The sequence below is a fragment of the Aegilops tauschii genome, chromosome 4 (assembly GCF_002575655.3).
Source record: "Aegilops tauschii subsp. strangulata cultivar AL8/78 chromosome 4, Aet v6.0, whole genome shotgun sequence".
Lineage (NCBI taxonomy): Eukaryota > Viridiplantae > Streptophyta > Magnoliopsida > Poales > Poaceae > Aegilops > Aegilops tauschii.
In genome coordinates, this window is record NC_053038.3 from 516,064,188 (window position 1) to 516,076,452 (window position 12,265).

Consider the following 12,265-nt stretch of genomic DNA (forward strand, 5'->3'; position numbering starts at 1 on the left):
TGTAATCTTTTTTCTTCTATAAACACAATCAATGTTCACAATTCTTTAAAAGAAATATTATAACCATAATCCTATATATCTAAGAGAGTAATTCCACTAACATATTTATCTCAACATGCAAGCATGTCATATCCAGTGGCGGAGCTGCGTGCAAGCAAAACCGGGCCGTGGCCCGCCCAGCTTTACTTTAAAACAAGTAGGCTAAGAGTAAATCTAGGCAATGTTTGCAAGAAAATTTTGGCAGCCTTTAACTTGGCCCGCCCAGGACTTTGATTCTAGCACCACCGGTGGTCATATCACCTTTCAATTATGAATGGGATAAGGCACACCTCTACATGCAATCATGCATGAGAAAAGACCCACCATCACATGCAACCATGCATGGAAAAATATTTTTCATTCTATTATTGTACTTATATTCAATAAACATTTTGCCAATATGCTTAATCAGATACAATAACTCATATGTATTATAATTTGGTTCATGTGTTATTGATCTAAATATTTATATCCCACGCACTCAAATCTTATTAAAATATTTTGCAACCAACTTCCGCAACAACGCGTGAAACATTATCTAGTTTAACAATATGGGAGTACAACTAACACATGGCCGCAAGATAGCGCGTGACATTGTCTCCACCACACAAACTCCAAAAACTCTACTCATTCCCACAATGAGTTAAGCTGGCAGTTCATCCGGGAGCCTGCGAGCTCGAGATCCTTTTTGAATATTGTGTACTTCCTCCGATCCATTTTAAATAAGTTGCGCACAAGAATTTAGATCGTCGACTTTACTAGCAAAACATGCGTACATGGCAAAAAAAAACTCCCTCTGACCCATATTAAAGCTGTACTACAATAGTGCCCATTAATATATATCGGAGGGTATGTTTTTTTAGCATGAGAGAGTATACGTTTAGAAACTTCATTCAATTAGAAACTCCATTCGACAAGGAGGTGTAATTTTTAGGAGTGAGGCGTTTTGGCTCGCAAGCTCATCTGCACCTGCGCTGGATAAAAAATTCAAAACAAATACTAGGAAAATTTAAAAAATTCCATTTTTTTTGGCATGGTAGATAATTTGGTACGTGATGTCCGCTCCAAATTTCAAATTATTTGAATATCTGAGTAGTTCTCGGCAAAAAAGACAAATTTGGGGTCTATTAAAAAGTGTACTGTTCTGACCCAATTTGTCTTTTTTGCTGAGAGCTACAGATATTCAAATGCTCCGAAATTTGGAGCGAACCTCACGGACCAAATTATCTACTCCCTCCGTTCCAAAATAGATGACTCAACTTTATACCAGCTTTGTACTAAAGTTAGGGCTCCTTTGATTCAAAGGAATTTTATAGGATTTCTGGAGGATTGAAATTCTTAGGATTTTTTTCTATGTTGGTTCTTTGATTCATAGGATTGAATCTCATAGGAATTTTTCCTATGGAATCTTTTGTACTACATTTTATAGGAAATCTAACATCCACTTCAATCTTTTTTTATTTTCCTTTGTTTTTCATGTGCCATCAAACACTTCTTGTTAATCCTATAGGATTCAAGTGGGCATGCCACTCCAATCCTATACTTTTCCCATTCCTACGTTTTTAAAATCCTACGAATCAAAGGGGCCCTTAGTATAAAGTTGGGTCATCTATTTTGGAACGGAGGGAGTACCTTGCACAAAAAATTGGATTTTTTTGATTTTTTGAATGTTCTATAAATTGTTTCTTGACCGGGTGCAGATGAGCCCAGGCTCATAGCATAACACATGTTTTGCTATTCTCGTCCGAATAGAGTATGAGAGATCTTGGTGAGGCATAAGAGTCGGGTTCCTCAACCCGGTCTCAAACGCCCTGGCGGGCGGACCAGTCACTAACCGGTCAAGAAAAAAAGCTAACCCACTCGGACGCATCAAATCGGTCTTAAACGGTCAGGCTGACCGGCACCCCTCGTATCCAGCCCAAATTTAGGACGGACATGGGGTGCGTTCACCACGTATGCATGTCCGACTATGGCCCGCAACGACCCCACTCCTACCCTCACAAATATTCGACGGCCAATGAGCAAACCCTAGTCAAGCGTAGTTTGTCCTCACTCGACCTCTCCGCTTTTCCCCCAAATCCACTTTGTCTTCCCCGAAATCTACTCCTGCCCGACTTGTACGACAACGATTTCGACCGCATGTCGGCGCCCGACGAGGAGCAGCTAGCACTTTCCTACCCTCCGTCGGTTGCGGCTGGACCGGGGCGGCAGCTCCTCTTCCGGGGCATCAGTGCCGGGCCGAGCTGGCAGGTGCAGCTCCATGGCGCCCCTCGCTCGTCCGACACTGTCCCTGAACCGCAGCCGGAGTCGGTGGGTCGCGCGTATCACCTTGCAAGGAAGCGGGCGGCTGATGCAGCTACTAGCCACTCCAAGGGCGGATCGAGCAAATCCGCGCTAGAGCCACTCCCCCGGGCCAGTGACGACAATGAGGCCCTCCGCACCGCCATCGCCGCTCCTACATTCCGCGGAGACGGACGCCCGTCTTAGTCGCCGCAAAAATGACAAAGCGCTCCGCATGGCGCTCGAGGAGTCGAAGCGGTTAGCGATGCAGCGGGCGACGACAGCGAAGGGAGCCTTATGGCTCCGGGAGGAGCAGATCCGCGCCGCCTGGCGCATGACGGGCTCCGTCATCTTATCGTCGTCATCCTCTGCTTCGGACAACGACGACGACGATGACACTTTCGAAGCCGCTGACGGCTACGCCGAGTCCAGCCGTCGAGACCCCAAGGGGAAGCGTCAGGTGAGGAAGCGGTGAGATCCGGCGCCCCCTAGTTTTAGTTGGTATTACCTCCATCCTGAATTACTTGTCTTAGATTATTTTTTCTAGATACGGATGTACCTAACACTAAACCGTGTCTAGATACATCATTTCGGGACTGAGGGAGTATTAAGTAGTTAAGTGGTGGTGAATTTTTAAGTAGTTAAGTGATGCTTTCGGTCTCGTAAAAAAAAAAGTGATGCTTTCAGACGGCAGACACTTTGGGACGGAGGGAGTGTTAAGTTTTTATGATTGCTACCGTTCTATGTTGATTTAAGCAGGAATGTTTTTGGCCTCTGACATACGGCACCTGCCGTTGGGCCATTAACAGGTGGGCCAAGTTCTAGCCGGGCCCACATGTCAGTGATGGAACGGCACCCTGCAGTACGGCAGGGGGTCCTCGTCCATGTTTTTGTATGGTTATATGTGTGGATTTAGGGTAGTCGGACGCATGGGTTGGCGTGCAGGGGGCCAAATTAGGTGACCGAGGCTAACTCGCATGACCGGTAATTTCTCTGAAATCTCTGGATGCACGCACGTGGCCACTCCCGTAGCCGTCCGATTCAGAGAAACGAATCCTAGACCAAGATGGACACAACTCACAACACATGTCGGCCAACGAGTCGAGGCGAGGCGCGCGCCGCATCCTCTCCTCTCCTCCGCCACACAAACTCCGCTCCGCTCCACCGCCGGCCATGGCTTGAGCCGACCGACGATTCCCCTTCCCCTCCTCGCGCCGACCGGCGACAGCCAATGGCGGCACGCCCGCCGCCCAGCCCGGCCACCACCCCTCGCCGCCACCACCACCTCAGCCCGTCTGCCAGGCCCGGCCGCCGCAACCGCCAGCTCACCCGCTGCTTCCCCGAGCCGCTCCCCAACCCCCCACCATCCCCGAACCCCCCGAACCCGCTCCTCTCCCTCCTGACCGCCGTGCCCGACTGGGCGGACGCCGTGTCGGAGCGGCGCATCCGGGAGCCGCGGCCGCTGTACACGCACGAGCAGTGGCGGGAGCACCGCAGCTCGCTGCGCCACCTGCGGCACCTCCTCTCCTCGCTCTCCTCCCGTGTCATCCTCTCCCTCGTGCCGCCGGTCTCCGCCTTCACCGCCTTCGCCGCCGCCGTCGCCACCTACAACACGCTCGCCCCGGACTACGCGCTCACGGCCTCCTCCCTGCCCTACCAGCTCACCGCCCCCGCGCTCGCGCTCCTCCTCGTCTTCCGCACCGAGGCCTCCTACGCGCGCTTCGACGAGGGCCGCAAGGCCTGGATGCGCGTCCTCGCCGGCGCCACCGAGCTCGCCGGCATGGTCATGCATTCCTGCGGCGCCGGTGAGCGCGGGGACAACGACACCGGCACCGGCGCGCTCGTCAACTACATCCTCGCCTTCCCCGTCGCGCTCAAGGTGAGTGAGAGAGATCCACCACTGCTGCATGTCACTGTGTCCTGTGTGCTCCTCATTATGCTTGTCCTGCAAAAGGAGAAAGCTTTGCTTGATATAAATGAAGAGTCTTTACATCATTCATGTAGTAGAGTGTAAGGCAATATGGTTTTACTGAAAATTTGTAGTAAAGATTTAGTCAGTACTGCCCTGGAACTGCATTAATTCATTCATGTCAACTGGTATGTTTTGGCTCTTGCGATTGATTATGTCCTTGTATGATTTGTTCTGCTACTATTGATGCACATGTACTTGCAATGGACAGTCCTGAATACGATTTGCTTACATTGATGTCAACCTACTTGCAATGGACCATGTTCTTGACAAATTTGATGGCCTAGATTCGTGCGGAAGCCATTATTGAAAGCTATGATAGGCTTCCCCTAAATATCACTTTGTTCTTCTTGCTCATGCTTCAGATTATATTCTGTATTTTGTAGAATAAACTTGATTTGACAGTCTCTGAAAGAGTCTTAAGAACATAATCATGTAGTGGAGTGTAATGCACTATGGGTTTATTACTGAAATAGGTAAAGGCTCAGTAAGGACTGCCCTGGAACTACATCAATCCATTCATTTGGCCCTTGCGATTGATTATGTCTTTGTATAATTTGTTCTGCTACTGTTGATGAGCATGTACTTGCAATAGACATGTCCTGTTTCGATTTGCTTACATTGATGGCAACCTACTTGCAATGGATCTGTCCTGTATAATTCGATTTGCTTTACATTGATGTCAACTTACTTGCAATGGACCATGTTCTTGACAAAATTGATGGCCTAGATTCGTGTGGAGGCCGTTATTGAATGCTATGATATGCTTTCCCCAATTATTACTTTGTTATTCTTGCCCATGCTTCAGATTATATTCTGTTTTTTGTAGTATAAACTTGATTCGACAGTCTCTAAAATGGCTGATAGCCTGTTACTGCTTGTTTTCACTCCTCTCCCTTGTTCCGCGATTATTGGTACACTTCATAGTTTTGCTTCTACCGGAAAAAGCTTTGTTTGATATGAATGAAGAGTCTAAGAACATTTTCATGTAGTGGAGTGTAAGGCACGATGGACTTATTGCTGAAATAGGTAAAAGTTGAGTAAGGACTGCCCTGGAACTGCATTGATTCATTCATTTGGCCCTTGTGATTTATTATGTCCTTGTATAATTTCTTCTGCTACCGTTGATGAGCATGTACTTGCAATGGACATGTCCTGTGTTGATTTACTTACATTGATGTCAACCTACTTGCAATGTGTCATGTCCTTGACGAAATTGATGTCCAAGATTCGTGTGGAAGCCTATCCTTCCTCCAATTCTAACCTTGCTCTTCTTGTTCATGCTTCAGATTATATTCTGTATTTTCTAGTACAAACTTGATTTTGACCAGGTCCCTGAAATAGCTGCTAGCCTGTTACTGTCTGTTTTTCACTCCTCTCCACTGTTCCGCAATTAACGTTATGCTTCTGTTTTTTGTTTGTTTCAGTGTCATATAACCAGCAACTCCGACATCAGAAAGGACCTTCAGGGCTTGCTCGCAGAGGACGACCTGAATGTTATCATGAGCTCAAAACACCGGCCTCGTTGCATCATCGAGTTCATTTCGCAGAGTCTCCAGATGTTGGATTTCGAGGAGCATAAGCGGAGCATCATGGTAACCCTTCGGCCTTATCTTCCTGCAAAACCTTCAGTTCTAACAGTCACCGTGTGATCTGCAGCCTAATGCCAGTTATTTCCTTTTGGTTGTAGGAGTCTAAACTGTCTTGTTTCCTTGAAGGAATTTGTGTGTGCGAGCAGATCATCGGGATTCCTGTTCCTCTGTCGTACACGAGGCTTACTTCGCGGTTTCTTGTCCTGTGGCATCTTACACTTCCAATCATACTATGGGCAGAATGTAAATGGATCGTGGTTCCAGCTACTTTTGTCAGTGCTGCCTCCTTATTCTGCATCGAGGAAGTAAGCTGCTCCTACGTACCTATTTTCACCCCACAAAAATTGCTTCCATTTCAACCCGTTTTATGAATTGTGATATGGTAGCTAACTTATGCAAACTGTTTCGAGTGACTTATGTATGCATTCTGAGCAATAAGCCGATAAATGCTTCTATTAAATGTTCTATAGGTGGAGAAGCGCAGATCCTAGTTCATATGGTTTTGGTTTATTCTGCTCATAGGCTCCTGATGCTCAGGAGGATATCAAGACAGAAAACATCATGATATTCATGCCTTGTCTGTTTGGTTAATAGTGTCGGCTTCATCTCATCAGTTATTCCCTCCGTAAAGAAATATAAGAGCGTTTAGATCACTACTTGCTTGTATTTGCCCCGTTTCTCCTACCTGAGTACTAACACCTTGTGCATTTTCAGGTGGGTGTTCTCATCGAGGAGCCATTCCCGATGCTAGCGCTCGACGCGCAGTGCCAGCAGCTCCACGACAGCATGCGCGACATGATGTCGGTGCAAGGCCTGGTCAGAAAGCAACTGGTCGCCAAGACCAAGGGCCACGGCAGAGGCGGTAGGCTCCCGCAGAACGGCTGGCCCGTCTCCAGCTCCAGGGGCGAGCAGGTGAAGGTCGACTGATCGAGCTGGCTGGCGGCGAATCATGCACAAGCGGCGGTTGGAAGCAACCGAAGTGTCTGTCTGGGGTTTCTGGTGTGCGGTCCCACTTCCAGGTAGATGATGCTGCTGTTGCAACGAACAGCAGCTTCCCAGGTCCACCGTGTGAGAGTTAGCACCAGATGGTCCATTGATTTGGTGTGGCTGAGCAGGGTTCCTGGGTTGAGTGAGCTGAGTGAAGCAGTAGAATAAAGTGGTGAGGATGTAGTGTAGTGTAGCCCCGGCCTCACTTGAGTTGGTAGGTAAGTAAGGTGTACCAGCAGCAGCAGCAGCAGCATCTAGTGCATGTAGTAGAAATGAAACTGGGTCCCCAGCTTTGTATATAGTCCTGGTGAGCTGTTTATTTGTCTGTAAGAGTACAATTAGAGCACTGATCATATGAATGCATAGCAATTGCTACTTTTGTGTGTAGTACTATATGTATATGACAGTAATGGCTAACCCTTTCGATTGCAAATAGAGAGGCATTGTCACAATGTTTCTCGACAGATTGTGGATTTTATTCACTCGAAATGAAACATCAGGTGGGCACGAACACAATGAGCATACACCCGACCTATGCCGCATGACAATTCTTCCACCTCCGGTGCATGCAATCAATTGTGTCGAGCATCCCTGAAAAACCCGAGCTTTGTTCATCTCCAAGAGTCTGTGAGTGTCATGAAAGCAACCAGTTGGCAGGACCCAAGGCCACAGCAGAGGAGGTAGGCTCCCCCAGAAGGGCTGGGCCGTCTCCAGCTCCAGGCGCGAGCAGGTGAAGGTCGACTGATTGAGCCGGTGGCGAATTATTCAAGGACGGCAACCGAAGTGTCTGCGGTTTGTGGCATGCATGATGCATCAGCAGTACAGTCCCACTTCCAGTTTTTTTTTTTGGAAAAGGGGAAAGACCCCAGCCTCTGCATCATCATGATGCACACAAACATTTTTATTAAAAGGAAATAAATAGGTCTGAAACGTACATAATATCAACTAAAGCGACAAAAAGAAAAAGAAAACACCACAAATGATGGGTACAAACGAAAGATTACATGACTTAACCACATAATCTATCAGTCCCACGTCCAGTTAGATATGCTGTTGCAATGAACAACAACTTTCCACTCCTACTGTGTGAGAATTGGTACAAGCTGAAGCTAGTCCATTAATGGAGATTGTTGTGGATGTACTGGAATAAAGTGGTGAGGTGTAGTTCAGTGCAGCTCCTGCTTCATGTAGCAGCAGCAGCAACAGATGCAGTAGTATCAATATATAGCATGTACCGCATGTACAAATAAAATGGATCCTCTGCCAGCCACAGAGATGTATGTAGCTACCATTTGTATGTAGCTCTGGTGAGCTATTTATTTATCTTTTTTTTGGGGAAAGCTATCTATTTATCTGTAAGACAGTAAGAGTACAATTAGGGTACTGATATGGTATTAAAGCCTAGTGGGTACTTAGTGGTTAAGAGTAGTATCAGAGACTAGGAGTAAGTATCAATAATGGCCACTGGAATTAAGAAAAAAGAGTGATCCCTCTGTAAACTCTTATAAGATCTTTTAGATCACTACAGTAGAGTGAGTACCATATTTTAAAAAACATTACTTTAGCAGGAGAATTGGTTTGGGGCGGAAAATCCCTCACTAGAGATACCCTAGCTAGCGAAAAGAGACTGGTCGTGTTTTTGTCATCTAGATAAATTGCCCGTGCATTGCAGGCGACAACATTGTGCTATTTCTTTTTCTTTCTTTTATACAAGTACAAGTACAAGAGAAGAGATATGGCGAGAGGAGAATGTGTGCATACAATGCCGCGTCAAGGATGACTTTGCAAAGCGCACATCAAGGGAATGAACCAAAGGTAGGTGGCAAAGTGGAATAAAACAAACCAAACAAACCCAGTTGGCGACGCCTAGTTAGTAGTAGCAGCTAGTGTTGTTGGGTCACCTAATTCACTGGTGCAATTTAACAAAGTTGTGGAAATAGACTCTGTTGTGCGTCTGTTTGGGCCGAGCATCATTTGTCTCATTGTTTTGGACATCGTGTTCACGTTACCTTGTGTTTGTGCATGTGTATTCTTGCTTGTATTCATTTTTCTTTCTAAATGATAGGTGTCATATGTGTGGCACGAAGCACTCTGGCCCTGACGTTTTTGACAACCAAAATTGCCATTTAAAAAGAAAAAAAACAAAAAAAACGAAACCTGCCATCCGAAAAGAAAGTTGACATGCTTCACATTTAAAGTTGCTATCCTCGCGTCACTAAACTTGCCATCAGAAACGTTCGGAGTTGTCATGTGTTTGTGCCACACGTGTGACATTTATCAGGATTTTTTTCTTCTGTCAATAAAAAGATACGCAAGCTTTGCGTATTCGCGAAAAACAGACATGCGTTGCATGCACGGTGTCATGTCACGTCTGCAACGGAAAGAGTGACGCTACGTACAGTTTCCGTCCGATTTCTGTACGATCTCCCAGATCGCTCGTTTGATCCTACAGAAGTGCCTTGAGTAATAAAAATCTCCCCTCCCCCCTTAAAAAAAAGTTTATACTAACTTTAATATAAAGTTGTACTAAACTTAAGACACTTAGAGAGTATGATTTTCTGTACCATGTGATCATAGCCGTATAGCGAACAGAGTTGATGGCTGCTGTTATGCACTGTAGTACATAGATCGTACGTCTGCAAATGCAACCTAGCTTTGTGCATACGGACTACCTCTCTCACGATCCTAGCTTCCTGCCTACTACAGTACTACTACGTAGTACAGTAGCTACAATAGACTCCAAGGACAGTTAGCATCCGAAGCATCGTCGATCTTCCTCCGTGTCCGAAAAAGAAAATCTTCCTCCTACGTGCCATCCATGAGTGGGCAACAAACAAAACTTGTCTTTCGTCACCGTCAATGCGCACACCGTCCTTGTTGGAGCAATATCATCCTCACTACTTCTACGCCATCAAGCAGCTCGACCGTCAGTCCCCGGCCTCCACCGACAGCATGTGTCGTATTGCGTCGACGTCAATGCAGTGCACTTCGCGAGTCGGTATCGCCGCAGATTCTTCGGACACATACGCCAAGCGTGGATGAGCTCGGTGCCCGCTTTCTGTTCGTCGGTATGCCTTAAACGGGTGAGCCGACATATGACGACGCGGACAAACAGATGTTTGAGATGATCCACGACATAGGTAGAGTCTGCTATAGGGACGGGCAAGAGGATGACTCGGAGCCTACATTTGTGTCTCGTTCAGGGGATGCGGTTGGATGTATCTGTGTCTGCGGGCCGGTCTGGACCAGTGCGCGGATAAATAGTGTGTCCATTTTAAGGGACGATGTTGGAGATGCTAGTCCAGTTTTTTTATAAGTATTTGCTTAAGCTTTTTTTTTTGTTGACAAAATAGAATGTGAGCACATGTCCGTGCTTGTTGAGGGCATCTCTAACAGTAACCCGCAAAAACCATTTTGCATCCGTCCACAGACCGGGAGCCAGGGGGACCAGTCCGTGGATAAATAGTGTGTTCATTTTAAGGGACGACGTTGGAGATGCCAGTCCAATTTTTTATAAGTATTTGCTTAAGTTCATTTTTTTTGGTTTGACATAATAGAATGTGAGCACATGTCCGTGTTCGTTGAGGGCATCTCCAACGGCAACCCCAAAAAAACCTCCTGCATCCGTCAGCGGGCCGGGGGGGGGGGGGGGGGGGGGAGTCCGCGGACATGGATGCAGGAGGTCGACATCCAACGCTAACCGCATACATTTGAAACTTTTTTTCAACAAACCGCATGAAATTCATGTAAACACGGCCGGATTTCGTACAAACATGGCAGGTTTCATACAAACCTGACGAGAACAGTTACATTTTGGACATATTTTCAACTAAAAAGCTAAAACTATGTGCACGTACGGGCGCGCGGAGCTCCACTCCCACAACAAGGATACACTACACTAGTCTATGGCCGACCACGGTTGTCTTCCCCATGTCCGATAGCCCAGAATAACCGGACTGTCGGGAGCCTCGAAGACATGTTCTTCCCCTCTATTTTTTCCATGTCCGGCTGCACCGCTCATCGGAGTGGCAACGAGAGGGTGCTTCAGCTGGAGGGGAAGGGTGCTTCCGTGGAGCTCAGCCGGGTGCCGAGGATGGTCTGAGATAAAGGAGAACCGGCCGGGTATCCGGCGGTGGCCTTCCTGGGATCCAAGCGGTGGCGGCTTCCCGTGTTTCTACTTATCCTCGATGATGGCGGCGGGCGCGGAGTACGGGCCGCCACCTAGTTCGCGTCTGCGCGACCGTCTTCGTTCTCTGCGTGCATGGTGCTGCTACGCGCGCGTCGACGGCGGATGGCGCGGTCGCAGGCACCGGATGCGGCGATGCCCGTGCCGCCGTGCCGGTGTGGAGCAACTCGCCACTCCTCATTGACTTGGCCTGGAGCGGCGAGTTGCCGAACCACGCGGCGGCTTGGGGCGGCAACTTGCTCCGTCGGGTCAGGCTCGGGAGCTGGAGCATCGAGCTACCTTGCTCGTATCTGGCGTACTCGACGGGCCACCCAGTCGGCTTGTATGCCAGAGAACTGCTCTTCGGAAGCCATCGAAAGAGTGGAGAAAATGGTGAAGGAGGAGATGGGAGCGGGGGAGGGGGTGCGATTCTTGCCCGGCATCTGGCATTGTTTAAATAGAGGGCGGACGGGAGGAGCTCGGCCGACGTTGCGTTTAATGTCGGCCCGCTGATGAACGGACGTGTGGCCGGAGTAGGTATCTCGGCTTTCACACGGGTTTAATGGGGGTGTATGAATACAACGAGGAGGCGTGTTCAGCCGGGCGGGCAGCGGGTGGCGCCCTCGGCCGAAGCGCCGCTTCAATGGCAGAGGCAGCGAGAGGTCGCGTCTACCCTGAGCTGCCTTCAATGCAGAGCGGCGCCCTCTACAGCGGCATGAATGCGGGTAGCTGGCGCCGGACGAGAGCGCACGCGGGAGAAGAGGGGGGTGGTGGGCCAGGGCGGTCAGACCGGACCGCTCCACAGATTGATACAAGTCGGCGTTGAATGGATTCTGCGGTCCGGACAGTTGCGAGAGGTTTACGAGTCAATCTTGGCGATGCTCTGAGAGCAGCGAAGACAGGATGCTTGAGTAGCAGTACCAGAAACACATTGTTGAGAAAAAGATGCAAGTAGTAGTAGTAGTTTAGAGAAGCGAGGTGGAGTGGAATGGAGGTGTGGGTTTGGACCGAATGATTGATGGCGGGGTGCGATGCAGGGGAAAAGCGGGGTCAGATCGATGTGCGCCCTGCTGATTTTGATTGATTGATTGAGGCGTTTCTACGTAACGTATTAAACAAACGCCCGACGGAATCATTCCTGTCTGCTTGCCTTGGCTTGCTCTGGTCTGCTTCGCCACTTCACTGCTTCCTTCCTTCGTCGCTGTTGTCTCTCAAAAAGAAAAAAAGAGTGGG

The 12,265-nt window shown here is 48.2% G+C and overlaps 1 protein-coding gene across 2 annotated transcripts; it reads left to right on the plus strand.

The window, feature by feature from the left end:
* The first annotated feature begins 3,392 nt into the window (after positions 1 to 3,392).
* LOC109762628 (voltage-dependent chloride channel 1, chloroplastic) lies at positions 3,393 to 7,254 on the plus strand. 2 transcript variants are annotated; one of them, XM_020321499.4, is made up of 4 exons: positions 3,393 to 4,198; positions 5,716 to 5,883; positions 5,979 to 6,185; positions 6,595 to 7,254. In XM_020321499.4, exons 1-4 carry the CDS (start codon positions 3,551 to 3,553, stop codon positions 6,805 to 6,807), a joined length of 1,236 nt encoding a protein of 411 aa, XP_020177088.1. In that variant the 5' UTR covers positions 3,393 to 3,550; the 3' UTR covers positions 6,808 to 7,254. The 2 variants fall into 2 exon arrangements, with proteins under 2 accessions (XP_020177088.1, XP_073353302.1); XM_073497201.1 differs by having other exon boundaries at positions 3,397 to 4,198; positions 6,007 to 6,185.
* Positions 7,255 to 12,265: the final 5,011 nt, after the last annotated feature.

Bases quoted from the DNA above. Each gene is read 5' to 3' on its own strand.
- LOC109762628 (XM_020321499.4), top strand. From the start codon at position 3,551: ATGGCGGCACGCCCGCCGCCCAGCCCGGCCACCACCCCTCGCCGCCAC. The intron at 4,199-5,715 runs GTGAGTGAGAGA...TGTTTGTTTCAG, and splicing joins CCTTCCCCGTCGCGCTCAAG to TGTCATATAACCAGCAACTC. The intron at 6,186-6,594 runs GTAAGCTGCTCC...GTGCATTTTCAG, and splicing joins CCTTATTCTGCATCGAGGAA to GTGGGTGTTCTCATCGAGGA.